We start from the raw sequence: 24,033 nt of genomic DNA on the forward strand, positions 1-24,033 counted from the left end.
GGTTTAGCCAAGGACATGGTGGTCGGTGACCACTTCAAGGCGAGAAGGTCGCTCCGCAGGTCTCCGGTCCTCCGAAAAGGAGGTCTCGGAGGTCTCCACGAGGGTAGTGGAGCACGAGTCTCCTCGTGCACCGGTGGACTGTACACAAACTCCTGCCGAAGCCTCAGTGTCGAGCTGTGCGGGATAAACTTTGGTTGGAACCGTGCAGAGAGACCTAGTCTCTGGAGGTAGTAGCCAGTCTGAAAGGCACCTCCTAGCGAATTCGAAGTTGGTGAAAGACAGTGGCGCGGTGATCAGCCCTAAGCCGGAGATCTCTGGGCCAAGCATTCCTTAGGGAGGTCTAGCTCTAAAGCTGTTGGTTTGGGGAGGATCGAGGAGATGCGGTCCGCATTGACTAAATTCTCCTCAAAGAAGGAGTCACGGATTTCGGTGGAAGGTCGGCAGTTCGTCGACTCCTACCTGTCCGAATGTAGTCGTTTGGTTGCTGAGCTGGCTGTAAGGTATGAAAGCCTGCAGGGCCCCAACCGGGCCCTTAATACAGTTGTGTCAAGGCTCTTCGGTAAAGTTGACCAGGTGGTAGAGGGAGTCAGGGATTTTCAGCCGGTGACGGGTGAAGCTCTTGGCGAGCTCCAGAAAAGTATTAAACGGGTGGAGTAGAAAGTTAAAAAGCCTGTCTCCTTTGTCGCAGTAACTACCGCTCTCGAGCCTAAGCGGCCTAGTCCACCGCTGCCAGCCCAGGTACTGGTTAACAAAATTAAGAGGGCCACTGTCAAGGTGGTCCCGATTACACCTGGCCCGGAAGCTTCGTCAGCCATGACAGAGCTAACCCTAAAAAATGACTTAGATCCGAGGAAAGAAAAGTTCCAATTTTTCCGGTTGATGAAAACAAGGGACAGTGGCGTCGTGCTGGAAGTGGTAAATGAACAATAGGCGAAGCGGCTGCTGGAGGCCGACATTCTTAAAAAGAACGGGCTTAAGGCTCAGTTACTGGCCGAGCGGTGGGCACAAATATTGGTATATGATTTGCCATACTGGCCTCAGTTTATAAGTAAGTTCATATCGATGTTTTGCCAGAGAAGTTCCACAACCAGCCTTTTAAGCAACTTTCCAATTACCGGCAAGAGGCTGATGAGTCAATACCTGCTGACCTCACTCGGATCTTTCCTGAGTTTAAGAGAACCCTCTGTTCAGTGTGTTTCTACTGGAGTGGTTCGCGCCCTGCTGGTTTCGGGTTTGACCACTAGGTTGGCTAGTACTACTACACTCGGCTGCGGGATGTGGTAGCGGCAAGTCGTTACTCTCGAACGATAGGCGTTCGGATATTATGTTTTTATATGTACTTGTGCGTTAATAGTAATAACACACAATAAGTCGCCACAGATGTTAAAGTGTGGTCACGACCCCCAAACCCGCATCGAACACCGGGCAGGACGTTCAATGGCTTTGTCCGGTAACATGACTTCGCGAACTGACAGGGGTTGCTCTGCAACTCGCGCATGGTCGCGTTTTGCCAAAACTTGAGTTTGGCTTCCTTGATGGCATGAACGTGACTAATTAGAAGCGCGCCGGTAGGTCCGTAGTCCTTCAGCGTTCACGTCATCAACGATAATCCCCGTTAGGGGAAGACGCTAGTATCTATTCCTAGCGGACCTAAATCTTGCGTGCAGCACGCTAAGGTCAGAGGACCTCCACTTTTTCCCGGGTTTTCTCCTGCGTTTAACAGACGATTCCCTGTAGTAGCGGTCATGACGGCTCCAGATACTCTCCGATCAATGGACTGGCAACTACCTAAGGGTCCGTCCATTGGCCGAGGCCGCCGTAGGACCCTATTGCAGCCAGTCTTGATGGCCCGGCTGAATTGTTTAGCCATCAATTCCACCTCATCCCTGTGCTCCATGCGCCATTCCAACCCCTGTAAAGTAGCCACACACTCGCCCCGCAGCCTGTCTTGATTCAGGCTCTTTAGGTTACAGCGACCCGAATCTGGAGCTCTTGAACCGTCACCGTAAGCGATCTCATAGGTTATAAGCCTATGATCACTCACACTGGCCTCGGGCTAGACAGTCCAACTACTTTTACATCTAAGCTCGTCACCAATGTGAAATCGATGTAACTTTACCCCAGTTCGGAAGAGAAAGTCGGCGGTTGTTCTGTCTCGATAAGCAAGTAGAGGTTTCTGGCTTCAACGAACTGTACGAGACCAGCGCCTCTGGGGTCAGTGAGTGGTGAACCTCAGGTAGAAGACTTGGCGTTAGCGTCCAGAGCACTAACACTCTGATGCCCGGGAGACTGTCTAGAATCCGCCCCAGCTTCACCAAAAGTCATGGATACTCCGTTCAAGCTGTAAGTATCCTGACACCAATACAACATCTAGCGTATCCCTCGTGACTCACACGACGGTGAATTGCTCATCAGAAAACTGAGGTATGCAGAAGACACCCAACGAGACCGAGCCGACGATGAACGCAGAGAGCACCCGTTCCTCACGAGAATGTATAACATCAACCCCGTGGAAGCCGACCACACTATCCCCGACCGTGTACGGCTCCTGGACCAAGAGGACCTCGAGGTCGTACTCTTTAAGGATCCTAATGCCTAATGCTTTATTGGTGGCCGCCCGGAAATGGTGCAGGTTTAACTGCCACAAGCTCAATCATTCAATATGGTGACGACCGTCCTTGAAAGCTTCCTCCAATTCAGGCGTTGCCGTACGCCGATTATGCACGATCTTTGCCCGGGCTATGTCGTACGACCTGCATTGTTTGCCCCCGACCCGGTGTCCGACATCAAAGCCTTTCACCAAGGCAGAAGGAGTGCAATTTGCAGGCGCGGTGTTACTAGGGCAATTAACTGCCTTGTGTCCTACAACGGCGCATTGACCACACATCTCCGACTGTGCTCTAAAATGGAGAGAGGTGTGATCAAAGCCTTGACATTTGAAGCATCGGGGTACTTCTGTATGGTCAACGACCCTGCAAGAGTTCCACCCAAGGAACAGCCGACCACCGGCCAACAAGACCTGCCGGATATTAGGCAAGGTCTCAATCACCCAGTTGCATCCTTAGGTTTTCTTCCGTCCCAACTGCCGGACCACCCTGGTCCCCTTGAGGAAGTCCTCGGTAGCCATATCAAAAAAGGGACATACCCTAATCTAACCTAAATATTAATATAGTAATTTCAACCACAATAATAGTTAGGATGATAGTAGTAAACGGTAATTACATGATATAAAACATAACATAGTCAGAACAGTAAGCATGACATAAAAACAGAGATAAATACATAGCGTAATGAACAAAGAATAACAATTAAGATATTACACATCAAATAGTGATAAATGTCATTATTAATTAAATAAATACATATTACACACAAGACAGAGTTCAAAATAACTAATCATTAGAAATTTATTCCAGGTATATAAAAAGAAAACTAGTATTCAGACCCATTAACAAAAGAAACGCTAGTTTTAACCCTTTTTAACCACTAGTCTTACATCAAAAAACGATGTTATAAAATTCACTTTCAAATCCCTTTTGTTGTCTATCTTAACAGATTGAATGAAATCTGTTGCATTGTTTCTTTTACTTATACACTTAGTTATAATTTTACTGTAACTCACCGATAGTACTTTCTTGGTTACTGAATTACTCGTGGCATTACCTTAATCGTATCGAACTGGATGCTCTCCTCACTGCACTGACGTCTTGCACACTCGTCTCGCAAAGTCACACCTGTGACTCTCCACACGCTGGACCGCCGTCGTACGTCTCGCTATACTGGTTCGTAGAACTCTCTGCCGAATTCACACAACTCCACACAACTCGCAGCCTCTCCTCGCATAACACTCCTTGTGGGACCGACGTCGTAACGCATCGCAGACTAGTTCGACTCCGCTGAATTGATTTTTAGCTAGTATTACTGGGCTAAAAATAAGAGGCTAACAGCCTCTTTACCTGTGGGATCGGACCCAAGTCGAAGCGTGAGAAGAGTCGACCGAGGCTTTGTTCCCATGAATTCCAAGCCTGGTCTCCTCTCACCGTACAACAGGTGTTCATTGTGTGTTAGGAGGTAGTATAACAAAATACAATTGTAAAACGGACCTATTCTTTATAAAAAGTGTTCTCCTTTTTGTCCCTTTCTGAATTCTTTCAATCATTACATTTTCTATTATTTTTATAATAATTGGTAGGAATCCGTTACTCAGGCCCGCTATACGGATCTTGTTACAATATCTTTATACATAAATTAGAATTTCAATATGCATGTTTATATGTAACAATGTATGCTTAAAATTCAGGAACTATTAGGCCATTCTGAATAAAATTTTTACTTTTTATCTGAAACTTAAGGATGGTTTCAAAGGGAAATTTATTTAGATAATTTCATTACAGTGGGAAAGCTAAGGATTAAACAGAGAACAGGTTGTATTTTTCAGCGCCATTTTTCATGTCGTAACAACATATAGTTCCTTGAATAAATAAGTTCTGTATGAGATAACTATATGGTTTTAAAGTTGAACTTGGAAGAAATGATTGAATTTTACATTGGTATTTCATTTATATGGTAAATTGTTTTTATGATACCAGCAATATAATAGAAAATTTCACTTTTTGTAGGTAGATGTGATAAATTTTTTGTTCCAATAAATAATGTACCACTTTGGGCTGAATATGTATCAGAAATCAAATCAATCACCTTGGCATTACAGATGAAGCCAGGGCAATGGCTGACACAATTCTTATTCTACTTATACAAGGAAGAAGGTATGAAGCATAAGGAAAGAGGATGAAGTAATGGCAGGGGAAGAACTAGTGATTACTTCTATTCAAATATGCAAATCATTTATTTATATAATTAAAATTTTAATTATATTAAAAATTAAATCAGGTTAACTTAATTGCTGTTTACTTAAAGCTTGCAGAATTGTTATAAAACAGCAGTGTACTACGTCATGATATCCTACATAATCTATAAACTACAGGTTCACAATGTAGATGTGAAATACCTACAACACTCACATGCATTTATTTCGCATTGCAAATACATCTGAACAATTGAAAACCAAGGCAATAACAATAAAGAATACAGGTATGTCAATATGTCAAGCCCCTAGACTACACCAATAAATTCATGAAAAAATTATTTTAATTATAAAATGATTGAATTCACTTTTTATTAACTATTGCACAGCCCAGAGTGCTTCTCCTGACTTAAATGGGTAATTTTATAACAATTCTCAAAATAACAGTGGAAATTATGGTGATAGTAAAAACATTGGCGATGACTCAAAGTACTGTTTGCTTGAAAGTCTGCTGATGTATTATTCAAAGAGGTTAAAGACAATATACAGGAAAAATGTGATCACATCTGTTCTTAAAGTACAAACATGTAATCAATATAGTTTAGTAGCTGAAAAATTCATTAAGTTTTTATTGAAGTGCCGTAGTAAATAGTTACGTAAAGCCCAGTAAAACAATATAATGCTCTTCACAATATGTAACACACCCTTTTAAAACTATAGGAAATCGAGGATGTCTTATAAAAATTGAGTATTACTTGAGGATATTATAATTTCTATTATTAATAAAAATCAATAGAGATGATAACTTAAGTGTAGCAGGGTGTTCATGACTTACAAGTGTTCTTGCAACATATAAGCTAATCTTAAATTATACTGTATATGAAAGTGTTAAAAGTCTCATCACTTTTATTTAATTTTATGATATTGATCTCATTTAAAGTTTTGGGTCAGACATACATTTTATAAAGTAAACAGCAGTAGTTACTATTGATCTGCAATTTACAAAAACTATGTTAGGATTTCTATCTGCTTTTCTTTTTAGAACTTTCATTTTAAATTATTGACTTAAAAATGTCATTTATTCTGTATGAACTAATCCCATGTTCAGATAGCAGAATGATTTTAAAAGACTTGAGTATTCAATCATAACAAAATCCTATAGTAAATGTTAGCTTATTCATAATGAAACTGCATAATATCATACTACTATGAGCAGTAGAGTAGGATATATAGAGTTACTCTACTTATCCAATATGTTTATTGACACAACAGCCTTCAATGGGCATGAATACTGTTGTAATAAAATTCATGACAGCCAAACAGCTGAAAATTCCACATGGCAGCATTCAGGCTACTTCACAGAAACTTAAGTACTGAGTATAATGCTAGTGAATTTCTTATTAACTGTCACCTTGTGATGCTGTAAAACAATACAGCATTACCAGCAAAAAAAAAAAAAACAAACAGGGCAAATTTAAGATGAAGGTTAAGTGTAGGAAAACATTAAGACAACAGGGGAATTTTGGATGTTCTATTTTGACCCAGAATGTTTATAATCAGAAAAATAAATCTTAAAATCTGTGAAGGTAAATAACTACAAATAAATATATTTAGTATGTTATTTTCTACATTTTATTGGTTGTGGGAACTACTTTTAAAAAATCAGATGGAATATTTTGAAAAAGAATATGAACAGTGAAGTGAATAAACATAATTTTTTTAAATTAATTTCATCTCATTATTGCCTCTTATCCTAAATTTAAATGATGTACAGTAATAAAGACTAGTTAACAAATTATGTTTTATCAACAAATAAACCATTAAAAATAGAACTAATTTTTTAATGTAATATAAAAAATATGAAACAATATCAAACCTGCTAATCGAACTTTGGCTTTCATTGATGGTAACTTTGTAAGCTCTCCAGCAACTTCTTTTAATATTTCAGTGGCTGTAGTGTGGATTTCAGTCCAGTCACGTATTATATCCTCATTTGTTGTTTGCTGAGATGTAACAGTAAAACGGATTACATAACGCCCTAAAAATTAATAGCTCTATGCAGTTAGATCAGTACAACTATGCACTTGTAATTATTTATTTAAATTAACAATTTCACACAACTGAAGAAGCCCAAATTCCAATAAATAATAGCTTAAAGTAAGAAAACAAAAAGTAGTAAAATATAACAAACCAATACCCAAACAATAAAAAAAAAAAAAAAAAAAAACACAGCACATACAATAATAATATGCATTTACAATAAAAATCAAATATCAATAATGCATTAGGGCAGGGACTCGTAATAATATTAATATAGCTTTTTAATATCAACTAGATAGTATTTAAATACGTTTACGTTTCCATATCAATTATTTATTTCCAGATTGCATTTGTCCAGCAATAAATATCAGAAGAGACTTCCTTCTTTAAACACATACGTTAAACAAACTAATAAATATAATCCAAACTTTGTTATGCTCTCAACAGTGCCTCAAGCACCTAAAGCCTTGTAATTATTTTATAATATACTCATGTCTTCATTATGTTCCAGACTATAAGATCTCTGCAACATCCACTGTAAGAGGATGATGCACAATTAATTATGCGCAATTTTTTCTGTATCAATTACACAGGTCAACAGAAAGAAAAATAATTTGGAACCGAGATAAAAGTAGGTGAACTAGAATGTATTTTATGTGCTGAATCTTAAAATGATATCAGTTTTTCTGCATCACCCTCACATTTTTAGTACGACTCTTTAAAATACTGAGAAACTTCTTAAATAATAGAATACAAAAATAATAATAATTACAATTAAAATTCCTACCTTTATTTTGCAGAAATTTACGTTTATCTTAATTTCCTTTTGTGTTCAGTGAAATCTTCTCTTTTTATCATCCAGCAGTAGTCACTCATCATAGATTCATCCCATCTGCCTTGATAACTTTGTTCCATTGCAATATATTTTGGTGGAACCTTTCTCCTTGTTCATCGCTGATCTCACCCGAATTTAAAGGGAAAAAGTCCAAATGAGAATGATAAAAATGAATTTTCAATGACATTCTACAACCTAAATTTTTGTAATTCACTAAGAGTTCATTAATAAGCCAATCATGGTTTTCAGTTTTTTTTGTTTCCAAGAAAACGTAACGATATCTTTGGATGACTTCCATTCTGCTACTCCTTTAGGATTCAGTTTGCTGTCAAATATATTTTTATGAATAAATTTTCTTATTTGTGGGCTGATAATATTCTCTGTTTTAATTTGGCTTCACTAGATCGTGAAAAAACTCAGCTAAATATTTAAAGACATCTCCATCTTTATCTAATGCTTTTGCAAAATTCTTCATCAGGTCTAGTTTTATGTGTAGAGACGGTAAAACAATTTGATCTGCTTTGAAAAGGGGAATATTGACAACATTTTTCTTTCCTGGTGTAAACTGATTTCTTTTTGACAAGCCTTTAACTGTGTAGTGTTTATCTGTAGCCCGACTACCCCACAAACACAGAAGCACATATATTTTGTAAAGCTACTTGGGAGTCCAAGAAGAAGCCCTATAACTTTCAGGTCAGCAATGATTTACCATAGCTTTTAAAATATTTGTCATGCTTTCATATATTTCTTTTATTCCTACAGCATGTGCTACTGGTATAGAAGAAAACTTATTTGAGTTATGCAACAACCCAGCCTTTAAGCTTCTTTTTGATGAGTCTATAAATAAACGCCAATCATGAATAACACATTCAATGTCCAGTTCAAACATTAGTCCCCTACTATCATGGCAGGAACAAATTAAACCATCTCTTCTAAAGTATTTCAGTAAATCTTTGTTTTGATTTCTATATACTGAAATTTTGTATTCTTGTTTAATAAATTCCTGTCTTTAAGAGTGAACCTAGGAGTTCTGCGTGTCGTTTTGGCAAATACAAGTCACAAATTAGGTTGCTCAGTTCTGCTTGTGTGATGGGGTGAGGTTGAGAATTTAATTCTTCTGGAATGTAATTAATATCTATTGAAGTAGAGGATTCATCGAATGAGCCTTCTGGGGAATCAGAAATTTCTTTCCAAGAAGTTGGAGCAATTAGAATCAGTAAATCAACACCATGAAGTACTGGCCTCATAGTTGAATGTACATTTGGGTATGCAATACTCCTTTTATTGTTTGAACTGAAACCAGTAACATTTGTTAAGCAAAAATAACAGTCATAATGGTTACTAGGCTCTTGCCAAATCATAGGCATGCCAAAAAGCAAATGCCTTTTTGTGTAATTTTCTTTAAATAGGTTAAAAGGCAAACATCCATCGGGTTGGTCTAGTGGTTAACGCGTCTTCCCAAATCAGCTGATTTGAAAAGTCGAGAGTTACAGCGTTCAAGTCCTAATAAAGCCAGTTATTTTTACACGGATTTGAATACTAGATCGTGGATACTGGTGTTCTTTGGTGGTTGGGTTTCAATTAACCACACATCTCAGGAATGGTCGAACTGAGAATGTACAAGACTACACTTCATTTACACTCATACATATCATCCTCATTTATCCTCTGAAGAATTATCTAAACGGTAGTTACCGGAGGCTAAACAGGAAAAAGAGATAAAGAGAGAGGTTAAAAGACAAATTTCCTTTTAACCACTGGGTTACTTTAACATAGCACTTGATGCATGCTACATGTGGAGCCCAGGATTTATCTCAGTCTCCCGAGGGACAGTCAAAAAAATGTTTGTAAGCAGTTTTCAGCAGATTCAGTATTAGTTTTCGTTGACTTTTCGTGGTGAATTCTCTGCAGACATAAAAAAAAATATTTGTAGAGTTTTTACAACCCTGATTTTTATTCACTGTAAAATTGAAAATGTTTTAATGAATGAAAGTAAACTTAGATATTAGGGAAATACTTCCTTAATTATATAAAATAATTAAGTTATAATTTATAAATACTTAATTACTTAAAGTACTACATACAATTGTTTCACCATGGAATGCAATAAAACACAGCATGAAAAACATACATGCGCGCGCGCACACACACACACACACACACACACACACACACATACACAGAATTGAAAAAATTTATTTTCAATAAAATAATACCAAAAGTTGTCCTGTCAAAAATCTTTAACTAAATTTATGGCATCACTTATGAAATTTTTAAAATATGTGTATGATAAAACACATATAAAATATGTGTATGATAAAACACTACCACAACTAAAGAACACATCAAGTCATAGCAAGAGCTGAATTCATACTGAAGAAAATTTCTTCACGTTGAATCAGTCATTACTGACATGTTTATACGTATCTCACTGATATGTCCATACATGTCTGGCTTGACATGAAATGACATCATTTGACTGTTACGTACCAAATATAGGTCTACAGCATGCATCACAATATAAATCAGATGTGAATAAGCAAACATACAAATGTACTAACTGATTTGTATTATTTGTTCCACCAGTGATGGAACAAATAAATTTAAGGGGTTGTAACTTAAGTACATTAGGTTATGGGTTGTTTCAGAATTCATATTTACATTCAGCATATAAAATACTATGTAGAACACCTACTCCCTTTTCAGTTCCGAATTTTATGTTGACCAGTGTTATAAAAATAAACCAAATGCAAAGAGATTATTATTATGTCAAGATTATTGTTATCATCATAGCTTGAAACATACCAACAGTAGTTGATGACAGAAGAAATTTCTTTTTTAATTTAAAGAATGTTATCCCAAAATACTTCATCAACTGACAATAAGGTACATTGATTCTTTGCTTGTTAAAACACTTTAAAAGAGAGGTACTTTAAAACATGTCTGCACATTTTCAAAACATTAAATATGAATATCAAAAAATACACCAAATTATGAACTCATTCTCCTCCCACAATCTACAAGAGAGAAATAAAACGTATTTTAATAGTCAGTGTTTGTAAAACCGTGAATCCTTTCTATTAGTAAAGATCTGACAGTCATTTTTTGTTGCTCTTGCATCATGAAGGTAAAAAAAAAAAATTTTTCCTGAAGCTACAACATCATCATCATCATCATGAAGGTAAAAAGGTTAGGATTATCTTCATCTTTCATGTCAAAGATAATTCCAACTTTCATATACTCATCTCAGAACTTGATTACCAATTTTACACAAACATCAACAGAATGGTCAATCTTTTTCAAAAGTGATTTGAGTTTCAAAAGTTGACATTAAGAAAAGTTACTGTTTTCAGACCAAATAAACAATTATTCCATGTCCTATAAAATTAAGAAAGCAATCTTAATTGATCTTGTTTACCTTTAAACCATATTAACAGCAATAAATAGTGAACAACAATAATGATTTTACACATGATACAATATGATTTATAAACAGTAAAAAAGGCAGTGGAACCAAATTAGAATCTGGGGTACCCCTGGTTGTATGGTAATTTTAGTTGAACAAACAACCTCCTGTTTATTAAAGTGAAAAAGAAAAATTTGATAAAGTTGTTGGAAACAGTACATTTAAAATAAATGTATTTAATATAGCAACATAATTAACTGCAGCAAAAGTTTTAGTTAATATAGACAGCATCAATTTGTTCTCTCTGAGAGATTCCATCTACATTACACTCAGTAAGATTCGGAAAATTAGATAACAGGTTTTTCAGAATAGAATTCATATTACCAAGCTATCACTGTTGAATTTTATGTGAAGAAATATATGATTATAAATGAACTCCTCAAATACCTTTAGAGATAACAGATAATATTGTCATTACAGAATAGTAATTAGCTACACTAATTTTATCACTACCCCTTTTGAAAAAGAGTGTTGTCTCCAATAATTTGAAAATGTGATGGGAAAGTTATGTTTCAGACATAGATTTAAAAAAGTACATAATTCAATGAAGTTATGCAATCAAGCCTTAAAAGTATACCGTATATTAAATCTGAGCCAAAAATGCCCTATTAAAAGATTGTCTGTATAAATCAAACTTCTTTTTCCGTAAAAGATGGGATATGAAGGTGACCAGTATTTAAGTGCACACCATGCATCATACATTACTCAGCCACTATTATGTGCATAGTTACAGTATAAAATTATTTATGCTGATTTAATACATTACAAAGTTTGACCAGGTATTTATAAAATTACTTCAGAAAAACTTTTTTTATAAACTTCAAGTTCAAAGTTTGACATAAGATTGACAATTGCAAAATTTATGATAAAATGTTACTTTTTGGTGTTGACTTGAAAAATAATAATAAAAATGTCATACCACCTACAGTTTTTTCAGAAATTTAATTTTTCATAGCACACATGTATTAATGTTATACAAGATACAATTCCGTTGTACTTTAGTTACTGCAAGAACCTGGTAGATTCTAATGAATAAATAAATCTTATTTATAAAATTTATCAATATCTGTTAGTAATCCTCTTATTTATTTCCTGATTTTCTTATAATCCCTTAAAATTAAAATTGCTGTCATAAATTTGCCAATATTTAAATCTTGCATACAGTAACATTAGAAATGTTTATTTTTTGAAATAAATAGTTTTGAATAGGTGAATTTTATTGTCATGATGTAATCACTCGTTTTACTATGAATTAGTTCTGTTGTGTTTAATGACCTGTTGTGATAAAATGAATAGTAAATGACTGTGTAAACCATCCAGACTTTACTTTAATATAACTTTTGTTACATTAGTGGTAAGTACAACAAAAAAATGTTAAAGAAACATTACAAATTTTATTAAGGAAGTTTAGCATGCATATTTTGTAATACCTTCTCTATGAATAATGAGACCTTGCCGATGGTGAGAGGGCTTGAGTGCTCAGTGATACAGAGTAGCTGGACTGAAGATACAACCATATCACAGTGGTATTTGTTGAGAGCCAGACTAAAGAATGATTCCTGAAAGAGGGCAGCAGCTATTTCAGGAGCTGTTAAGGATGTAGGTCAGGAAGACTTAAACGGCCATATCAATATCACTAATCTTCTGAGTACTGCCCAGCAGAAAGCAATAGAAAACTACAGCTGTTTTTTTTCCAAGAAAATCTAGCTTTCTACATTTTCATGTAATAAAGATGGAGTCGCCTTCCTTGGTAAGATATTCCAGAGGTAAACTAGTCCCCAGTTCAAATCTATGGGTGAGGACTGCTAAGGAAGGGGTAATCAGAAAATTAAAAAAATAACATCCTACAAGTTGGAGCGTGGAATGTTAGAAGTCTAAAAAAGGATGGCAGGTTAGAAAATTTAAAGAGAGAAATGAGTAGGTTAAATGTAGATGTAGTAGGAATTAGTGAGTTTTGTTGGTAAGAGGAAAACGACTTTGGTCAGGTGATTTTAGAATAATTAACTCAGTGTCAAATAGAAGGCATACAGGAGTAGGTTTCATAATGAACAAGAAGATAGGGAAGAAAATAGAGAATTTCAAAATGCATAGTGATAGAATCATTATAATCAGGATAAAATCAAAACCTAAGCCAACAACAATTGTTAACATCTATATGCCTACACCTACAATTGCCCATGATATTGATGAGCTAGATTATGCATATGAAGAAATTGATAAAGCAATTAAACACATAAAAGGGGATGAAAATTTAATAATAACTGTTGGAGATTAGAATACAAGGCCCCCGTATATGATTGTATCACAGTGGAACTTCTCGTCCGAGCGCTTCCAGTAGTCCTTGGTCTTCTAACTAGAATATATAACAGGTTGCTCTTCACCGGCCACTTTCCGGCATGTTGGAAACGTGAGAGTTGGTGTTGTTTAAAGGTGGCAACAAAGATCCTAGTGTTAGTTCTTCTTACCGTGTACTAACGCTCTTGCCTGTAATTGGCAAGGTTTGTGAGAAGATCCTATATTTGTGTATTAATGCTAGATTGTCTACCAATCATTTGCTAATGGAAAACCAGTATGGTTTCTGTCTGCGCAAGAGCACTGAAGATGCCATATTGAAAGTAATGGATACAGCTTCCTCTAGTCCATGTAAAAATGTATTAAGGATTTTTCTGGACATATCCAAGGCATTTAACAACTTATGGTGGCCCTCTGCCCTATTTCAGATACAGAAGCGTAAGTGTACACGAAATGAATTAGAAGTGCTATCCAGTTATTCAGCCATCGAACCGTTTCCCTGCATGATGGCGGCTCGGAGGTTCGTAAGACCTTAACTAAAGGATGATCTCAGGGCAGTGTTCTGAGTCCCCTTCTTTGGATCATATAATTCAATTCGATGTTGCGTTTAAAGTTGCCATGTGGTTGTCGTGTCGTCGCTTATGCTGTCGACACGATGCTACTGATTGAAGGGGATTCGCGTAATGAGGTAGAGCTCCAAGCTGCACATGCTTGTGAGACACTCCGATGGTGGAGTCTCCAGTATAAGATGATTTTGAGCCCAGAGAAAACCACAATGATGTTGCCTCAAAAATACTTGGGTATTATTCTTGATGAGAATTTTCGGTTCAAGGAACATTTACAGTATGTAGCAAAAAAGGCTGTTGATGCTTTTTATGGAACCCGTAGAGTCATTCATCCCGATTGGAGGTTGAATTACCGTACCATGCGTATCCTTTACAAAGGTGTCAGTGAAGCGATTATGATGTGTGCTGCGCCTGTCTGGGCTCACCGCATATCTTTCAGTTATTGCGCGGACATTTTGCTGCGAGGTTATAGAACAGTCTCGCGGGAGGCAGTCTGTTATAGTCAAACCAATAAATATCTTGGGTAATCAGCGTAAGGAACGCTACGTTTCCAAGGTAAATAACCTATTAACGTCAGAATGAAAGCAGGAAATTAAAGACAGGGGCCTTGCGTCTTGGCAAGTCAGGTGGGACGAATGCCCTACAGGTCGCTACACGCATGGTATATTTCCTATAGTGTCTGATTAAAGTTCGATTGGATGGGTCTCGTCCAATCGGTATATCAGACATTTCTCTCCAGAAATTGTGTCTTTCGGGCGAGTTTGGCTAAGTTTCGTTTAGTGGATTCGAGTCAATGCCCGGATTGTGGAACTGATGATACAGTGGACTACGTCCTCTACGTCTGTCCCCGATACTAGGTCGAACGTTCCCGAGCTGTTAGGGAACTTGAGAGAATACATTCCTTTCTGGATCTCCCTATTAACTGAATGATCCCCGAGGAATGGTCTATAGTAGCTGGTTTTCTTCACGTCCTTGCTGGGTGTAGGTCTGCACCCTGCTGGGTGTAGGAAGTTTAATCGAGGTACTCGATCGTAGTAGGATCACGGGTGGCTAGGGTTCCGGCTTAGGCAATGGGTTGGTTGGAGGGAGGCGCATTGGCATCGTGCCACGGTTATATTGGTATTGTTTGTGATTCGCTTTGGGGCTCCCGCTGGTGGGGGTGGCTGCACGGTCGGAGTATGGTTACCCGTGCGACCGGGGGCGATCCTGATCGTGACTTGGTAATGCCACACATGACACCATGATGGGACCGGGTGGGGGTGCGCGGGTTGTCCCCGGCTCCCGCGCGGACCAGAATGAGGTTACGTTGCCCTTGTTAGGTGACCTAAATTGGTCGACTTATTTGGGTGTAGGTCTGAATTTCTATGTTGCGTAACACATAATTTTGATTGGTATGAGTGTAGCACTAATTTAACCTTAAACTCGTTCGTTTTCTGTGGCATTCACAGTCACGAACGGTGCTGTCAAATCTGAACTAGGCGCGGGGTTCGCGCTTCCGCGGTTTTGGTTAATTAGTTTGAGGGAATCATGTTAGGTCGGATGTGAAGGTGTCCGTTTGAGGCCTACGTGAAGGCAAAATTTGATTTATATTTTGTTGATGCAAATGTCTGCCGAGGCATTTACATCGGTAGCATCCCGACCTGATGACTGTGTAATCAGTTAGAGGGTCTACAAACGACCTCCGGTAAAGCCCCTCAGGGCTTTGAACGGAGGGGGTGGTGTGGCGACCGGTAACGTCACAAGGTGGGTGTCTTCCCCCTACGGGGTTGGGATGCCGAGCGTATATCAGGGAAGAAAGTTATCGCTGTTGCAGATGCTTGGGTTCCGGTCACAGGAGTGCTGATTGTCGGGGTCCCAATAAGACCGATTTGTTTTACAACTGCGGTGGCTAAGTCCACCAGATTAGGGAATGCCGTGAAGGAAAGAGATGTTTTGACTGCAATAGTGTAGATCACCGCACCGGAGGTGCGATGTGTGGCTCAAATAAATATGATTAATTGATTCTATTTAACGCAAACCGTAGTATTTTCTCCCACGATTTAGTGGGGGAAACGTCGAGGGGTCTCGGCGCAGACATCCTCGTAACAGCAGAGCCTAGTAGATTTACAGCGGCCACAAGCGTTTGGTGTTCAGATACGATTGGCGACGTCGCCATCCAGAATCTCAGGTGGGACTGGCAGTTGTTTTATAGAGAAGATGGTGTGATAGCAGTAGAGCTACCAGAAGCCTTGTTGATTGGGGCCTACGTCAGCCTAAACTGCGAATTTCACGAATTTGAGGCGTTTATGTACAGACTATAAGACGTCATAGCCGGATCGCCCAAAAAGACAATCTTGATGGGCGACTTGAATTGTAAAACTGTAGTCGCTGGCAGTTCTTGTACGAACAGAAGAGGCGAAGTCCTTTCGGAGCTTATGATGATTTTTTGTCTAAATTACCAAACACTAACTTATGAGGCAAGAGGGCATACTTCGGTCCTGTGCTTGACCATATTGGACGGTTAGTGGGATCATACCAGATGTGGATCACTTCAGGATGAGTCAGTAAACGATCGTTTCGCCACGCTTCTTGAAATAGATGAACCATAGCTTCGGGCGGTTGCCTCGCAGAAGCCACCAAGGTTGACGCAGAAACAAGTGGCAATAGTGGTCTTAAAGGTGGCACGACAAATCAGTGACGGGAAGAGATTATCACCGGAGATCTTCCAGGATCTGATAGTTCATGAGATCTCGCAGATCCCACAGAGTAATAATAGATTTCACCCAGTATATTGGTGGACGGAGCGAATTGCGCAGATGAGGCGGGAACTTCAGCGTTTACGATGCCGAAAGCAGCAGGTAAGAGTAGCTGGAGGGGTCGATTACGAAGACGCCGCGAGAAGATACGAGGTGTGAGAAAAGTAATGAGATTGATAACACTGCGAGCGATCTGGCAACGCTGTGTTTACCGGTCTGTGCTAGACCGGTTTGTTCATCCCTTCCACATGCTTAGTACCAATTTCAACTCCGTTCAGCCAATACATTATTTTTGACAGCGCCATCAGTGAAGTTGTGTTTTTGTTGTGTGTTACGAAAATGGAGCATCGGAATTTAGAGCAACGTTGTGCAATCAAGTTTTGAGTTAAACTTCGGGAATCCGGAAGTGTGACCTTTGAAAACTTGAAACAGGTCTATGGGGAACATTGCTTATCAAGAGCACAAGTTTTCCGCTGGCACAAATAATTTTTGGAAGGCCGAGAACATATTGAAGATCAACCTCGCTTAGGGAACCTTCAACTTCAAAATATGACGAAATCGTTGAGCATGTGAGGTTCTTGTGAGATCAGATCGTCGTTTAACAATAAGATGATGAGTGAACGGTGATGGTGAGTGAACGAATGTAAACACTTTCACCCTATATCAAATTTTGACAGACGATTTGGACATGCGAAAGGTTTGTGCGAAATTGGTGCCGAAAAACCTCACAACGGAACAGAAGGACAATCGAAGAAACGTGTGCGTTGATCTTCTTGAGAGGATTGACAATGAGCAAGAATTCTTCAATCGTGTGATCACAGGTGATGAATCCTGGATACGCGTATTTGAGTACAAGCCTGAAACAAATCGGTAAATCGAAGAGTGGCACACTCCGTCATCTCCTCGACTGAAAAAAATGTCGAATGAGGAAATCAAAGATCAAAATTATGCTGATTTCCTTTTTTGACAGTAGGAATATCGTGCATAAAGAATTTGTTCCTTCAGGACAAACTGTCAACCAAGTGTTTTAAAAAGGTGTCCTTGAAAGGCTGAAAAGAGTGATTCGCGTGAGACCAGACATTGCAGACAAGTGGATGCTTTATCATGACAATGCCCCGTGTCACAGGGCCATTTCCATCAAGGAATTTTTGACCTCAAAACGCATTCCTACGGTTCCTCAACCCCTCTATTCATCTGATTTGAGTCCTTGTGACTTTTTCCTTTTCCCGAAATTGAAACATGTCTTAAAAGGACGTCATTTTGGAACTCTGGAGAACATTCAAAAGACGGTGACCGACCAGTTAAAAGCCCTACCAGTTGAAGCCTTCCAGCGTTGCTACCAGGACTGGGAACAACGACTCCACCGGTTTATACCTGCTCAAGGTAACTACTTTGAAGGGGAAAATATTCTTGTTTGAAAAAAATAAAAACTTTGTTTAATAGAAAGTCAGTCTCATTACTTTTCTCACACACCTCGTATGTCGCTGCAAGACGTTCATTGAATTTTGAGATCGAACAATCGAAGATAAACAAATGGCGAGAACTTAGCGGTGAGCTTGACTCTGATCCGTAGGGGCAGACCTATCGGATCGTTATGAAGCGGTTTGGTACGCGCCTACCTGTACTCACGGAGGATAGTTCAAGACAACAAATAACTAGACTATTCCCTCGGGAAGATAGTGGTGCTTCAGAATATGTTGAATGTGACCGAAAGCGCTTTATCCAGGACAAGGTAATCTCGACCATCCTAAAACTTAAAGACAAAAAGAGTCCTGGCCCTGATGGCATACCAGCCACAGTGATTAAGGGATTAGTCAAAAAGTCCCATGGGAAATAACAGACATTGCTAACTATGGACTTGAGAATAGGTGTTTTCCAGAGTGCTGGAAAAATTCACGATTGGTGTTCCCAAACAAGGTGGTGATGAAGTGAATCCAGAGTACCGGCCGTTATGCCTAATAAACAATATGGGCAAGGCTGTTGAGAGGATGCTCGCGTCTCGTGTGGTTGAGGAGCTTAATGCGGGTGCGGGCATCCATGCAAATCAGTATGGTTTTTGGCGGGGTCACTCCACAATGAAGGCAATTCGGAAGGTGGTGAATTGGGCTGCCCATGAGAGACAGGGGACCTGGTGGACTTGAACAATGCCAATGTTAATTCTCTTAGACGTGCGCAATGCGTTTGGGCCACTAACATGGGATTCCATCATGGCTGCGCTGGCAATGAAAGGGATTAGCGCTTATCTCAGGAAACATCGCCGAATACTTGTCCGATAGGTGAATTGTTGCGGACATCCAGAGCGGAAGGCTAAGGGGTTGCGTTCCGACTTGTTGGAAGGTGGCTTTGGTGAGGGTGGTCTTAAAATCAGGAAAGGATCCGAGTGAGATCAGCAGTGACCCATCAGCCTCTTTCCGGTAATCGGAAAGTTGCTTGAAAGGTTGGTTGTGCAACAGCTTTGGAAAAGTATCGATATGAACTCATTTCTAAATCGAGGCCAATATGGGTTCATGAAAGAGGTTGACACCGAGCATTGCATTTTAAATGCTCTTGCCGAGGTGGAAAGCGCTGACTGTAGATTGGTTTGTCTGCCATTTCTCCTACCACCACCCCATTCGGTCGCCCTAAAGCATAAGACGGAATGTCCGTACCACAAACGGCTACAGTGCTTCAAACGGTTTAACGACCAATATCCTAATTAGCTCCAAGAGCTTACCTAACTGCGTGAGCGGAATAAGCGTTGTGACCTACACCACTCGCTTGCGTGTCCCACCGCTCACTTACTAAAATGGTTACTACTAAAATGGTTGGCGCACCCCGTCTACATATTAAAATATATGATTTGTCAATAAATTAAAATTTATTCTGTCAAGAACAGCAATTTGCTGCTACGCCTAGCTCGCTGAATGCCAGAAAATTATAGCACCACCATATTATAGTGCTTGGAACTATATTTGACCGATGGTCAGCCATTTCTCGAGGGTAGCTTCCTACGGCTTCCTACCTGTGGGAGTTCATTGATGCCGTTGATTTGTTCAACCAGCATCAGTAGTTTATCTAAGGGAAAAGACTCCTACTGCACTACTGTAGGAAACTAACCGAGAGATATGGCTGGCTACCAGCCAGATTAAGGCTCCAAGCCCCTTAATATGGTGGACAGGTACTTGCTGGCATTTAGCGGCCTAGGCGTGGCAGTTAATTGCTGTCTTTAATGAGATAAATTAATTACTGATAGTCACATATGTTTTAGTAGTTGACGGGGTGCGCCTACTCACTTTAGTGATATATGACAAACAAGTGGGCGGTGGGACACGCAAGCGAGTGGTGTAGGGCAGCACGCTTATTCCGCTCACGCGTTTAGGTTAACTCTAGGAGCTAGTTAGGACACTGGTCGTTAAACTGTTTCGTTGCTCAGTAGCCGTTTGTGGCACAGACATTCGGTCTTATGCTTTAGGGTGACCGAATGGGGTGATGGCGAAAGAAATGCCAAGCAAACCAACATAGCATAAGCAAATATTTAGAAACACTTTTACATTATAATTAGTTTAAAATGAAATTCTATACATTACGTGTTATCTCATCATCAGATTAATAAGATAAGAAATAAAGCTATCTATCCAATCTAATATGAAATTAATATCTGCTTGATTTGCATTTGTTGTATTATTTGTATGAAACTAAACAAATTGTATATAAATAAACATTATATTATCAAAATCATTATTATTTTCGATTAGCCAGTCTTAATCCCTAGTTGTTAGCTATCCTAACAATGACACTCGATTGCTTTAACCATTTTGATAATACATAAAAGTATTTTATAAATTAACATTCAACAATTGAATACATTGGTAAGATTGAAATACACAGTATTCTGGAAGGAAATGCTCAAACCTCGCAAACTGATTTAAGGCCTAATGGAAAACAAGTGTTTATTTTAAATAACTTAAAAAAGTGTATGATACTCTATATAATAATTTTTTTGTACCCTACGAATATATAAGTATTGAAATACTAAATATATTACTGTTACATACCTGCAGATTCACTTTCAATTCATTAAAGAATAAATAAAATGTGTTGTGTAAGTCTGGTCAGATGAGTTAAATAACGCTACATGCAGGGTTCATATAGTGTAGTTGTGAAACTGTATTGTATTGGTTGTTAAGTAATGATCATTCAATACCTTAAAAAAAATTACAAAATAAATTACTATAATTTAATAATATTATTATGATTTATGACCTTTTAGCGAAGCAGGAACGCAGTGTAATTTTCCTCTGGAATTGATACGTTTCAGGAGACGCTCTGTTAATTCATTATCACCTTTTAATCGTAGTACTACCAATCCCAAATGCCTAACTGCAGGAACTTCAAACCTTGGATCTGACCGAACAAACGCTTCAAATTTCTGTGCTAATCTGACTCCCTAAATTAAGAAAAACAAACATTAATGCAATTGATTCTGAATTTGATACTAAGGATAGTTTGATATTAAAGCTATATTCATGGTTCCTCCTCTATGAATCATGAGACCTTGCCGTTGGTGAGGGGGCTTGAGTGCTCAGGGATACAGAGTAGCTGGACCGAAGGTGCAACCATATCGGAGAGGTATCTGTTGAGAGCCAGACTAAGGAATGATTCCTGAAAGAGGGCAGCAGCTCTTTCAGTAGTTGTTAGGGGCGTGAGTCACAATGACTTAAACGGCCATATCAACATCACTCAGTCCTCTGAGTACTGCACAGCTGAAAGCAATGGAAAACTACAGCTGCTTTTTTTCCAAGAAAATGTGGTTCTCACATTTTCATATAGCAATGAGGGAGGCGCCTTCGTTGGTAAAATATTCCGGAGGTAAACTAGTCCCCCGTTCGGATCTCCGGGTGGGGACTACTAGGGAAGGGGTCACCAGAAAACTAAAAAATAACATTCTACGAGTCGGAGCGTGGAATGTTAGAAGCTTAAAAAAGGTTGGTAGGCTAGAAAATTTAAAAAGGGAAATGGATAGGGTAAATGTGGATATAGTAGGAATTAGTGAAGTTCGGTGGGAAGAGGAAGGCGACTTTTGGTCAGGTGATTTTAGAGTAATTAACTCAGCTTCAAATAATGGGCAGGCAGGAGTAGGTTTCATAATGAACAAGAAGATAGGGAAGAGAGTAGAGTATTTCAAAACGCATAGAGATAGAATCATTGAAATAAGGATAAAATGAAAACCTCAACCGACAACGATTGTTAACGTCTATATGCCTACAAGCGCCCATGATGATGATGAGGTAGAGTGTGTATACGAAGAGATTGATGAAGCAATTAAACACGTAAAAGGAGATGAAAATTTAATAATAGTTGGAGATTGGAATGCAAGCATTGGAAAAGGCAAGGAAGGAAATATAGTGGGTGAATACGGGCTGGGCAAAAGGAATGAAAGAGGGAACCGACTTATAGAGTGTTGCACGAAGTATAATTTAGTAATTGCCAACACCCAATTTAAAAATCATAATAGAAGAATATACACTTGGAAAAAGCTAGGCGATACTGCAAGGTATCAGATAGATCATATCATGGTTAAGCAAAGATTTAGAAATCAAATCGTTGACTGCAAAACTTACCCTGGAGCAGACATTGATAGCGACCATAATTTGGTGATAATGAAATGTAGATTGGGGTTTAAAAACCTGAAGAAAAGGTGTCAGATGAATCGGTGGAATTTAGAGAAGCTTGAGGAAGAGGAGGTAAAGAAGATTTTTGAGGAGGACATCGCAAGAGGTCTGAGTAAAAAAGATAAGGTAGAAAATGTAGAAGAAGAATGGGAGAATGTTAAAAAGGAAATTCTTAAATCAGCAGAAGCAAACTTAGGCGGAACAAAGAGAACAGGTAGAAAACCTTGGGTTTCAGACGATATATTGCAGCTGATGGATGAACGTAGAAAATATAAGAATGCTAGTGATGAAGAAAGTAAAAGGAAATACTGACAATTAAGAAATGCTATAAACAGGAAGTGCAAACTAGCGAAAGAAGAATGGATTAAAGAAAAGTGTTCAGAAGTGGAAAGAGAAATGAAGATTCGTAAAGTAGACGGAGCATACAGGAAAAAAAGGAAAATTTTGGTGTAAATAAATTAAAATCTAATGTGTTAAACAAAGATGATACACCGATTTATAATATGAAAGGCCAAGTCGATAGATGAGTGGAATATATTGAAGAGTTATACGGAGGAAATGAATTAGAAAATGGTGTTACAGAGGAAGAAAAGGAAGTTGAGGAGGATGAAATGGGAGAAACAATACTGAGATCTGAATTTAAGAGAGCATTAAAAGATTTAAATGGCAGAAAGGCTCCTGGAATAGATGGAATACCTGTAGAATTACTGCGCAGTGCAGGTGAGGAAGTGATTGATAGATTATACAAACTGGTGTGTAATATTTATGAAAAAGGGGAATTTCCGTCAGACTTCAAAAAAAGTGTTATAGTCATGATACCAAAGAAAGCAGGGGCAGATAAATGTGAAGAATACAGAACAATTAGTTTAACTAGTCATGCATCAAAAATCTTAACTAGAATTCTATACAGAAGAATTGAGAGGAGAGTGGAAAAAGTGTTAGGAGAAGACCAATTTGGTTTCAGGAAGAGTATAGGGACAAGGGAAGCAATTTTAGGCCTCAGATTAATAGTAGAAGGAAGATTAAAGAAAAACAAACCAACATACTTGGCATTTATAGACCTAGAAAAGGCATTCAATAACGTAGACTGGAATAAAATGTTCAGCATTTTTAAAAAATTAGGGTTCAAATACAGAGATAGAAGAGCAATTGCTAACATTTACAGGAGCCAAACAGCAACAGTAATAATTGAAGAACATAAAAAAGAAGCCGTAATAAGAAAGGGAGTCCGACAAGGATGTTCCCTATCCCCGTTACTTTTTAATCTTTACATGGAACTAGCAGTTAATGATGTTAAAGAACATTTTAGATTCAGAGTAACAGTACAAGGTGAAAAGATAAAGATGCTATGATTTGCTGATGATATAGTAATTCTAGCCGAGAGGAAAAAGGATTTAGAAGAAACAATGAATGGCATAGATGAAGTCCTACACAAGAACTATTGCATGAAAATAAACAAGACCAAAACAAAAGTAATGAAATGTAGTAGAAATAACAAAGATGGACCACTGAATGTGAAAAGAGGAGGAGAAAAGATTATGGAGGTAGAAGAATTTTGTTATTTGGGAAGTAGAATTACTAAAGATGGACGAAGCAGGAGCGATATAAAATGCCGAATAGCACAAGCTAAACGAACCTTCAGTA

The 24,033-nt window shown here is 38.4% G+C and overlaps 1 protein-coding gene across 1 annotated transcript in view; it reads right to left on the bottom strand.

Moving 5' to 3' along the window:
• The window catches only part of LOC142324298 (histidine decarboxylase-like), a 124,461-nt gene that overhangs the window by 19,854 nt on the left and 80,574 nt on the right, over positions 1 to 24,033 (bottom strand). The window contains exons 12-13 of the mRNA XM_075365226.1: positions 20,981 to 21,164; positions 6,681 to 6,842 (exon numbers count right to left, since the gene is read on the bottom strand). Of these exons, the coding sequence (XP_075221341.1) occupies positions 6,681 to 6,842; positions 20,981 to 21,164 (346 nt within the window). The remainder of the gene's footprint in view (positions 1 to 6,680; positions 6,843 to 20,980; positions 21,165 to 24,033) is intronic.

Source organism: Lycorma delicatula, chromosome 4 (assembly GCF_047948215.1).
Source record: "Lycorma delicatula isolate Av1 chromosome 4, ASM4794821v1, whole genome shotgun sequence".
In the NCBI taxonomy this organism is placed as follows: domain Eukaryota; kingdom Metazoa; phylum Arthropoda; class Insecta; order Hemiptera; family Fulgoridae; genus Lycorma; species Lycorma delicatula.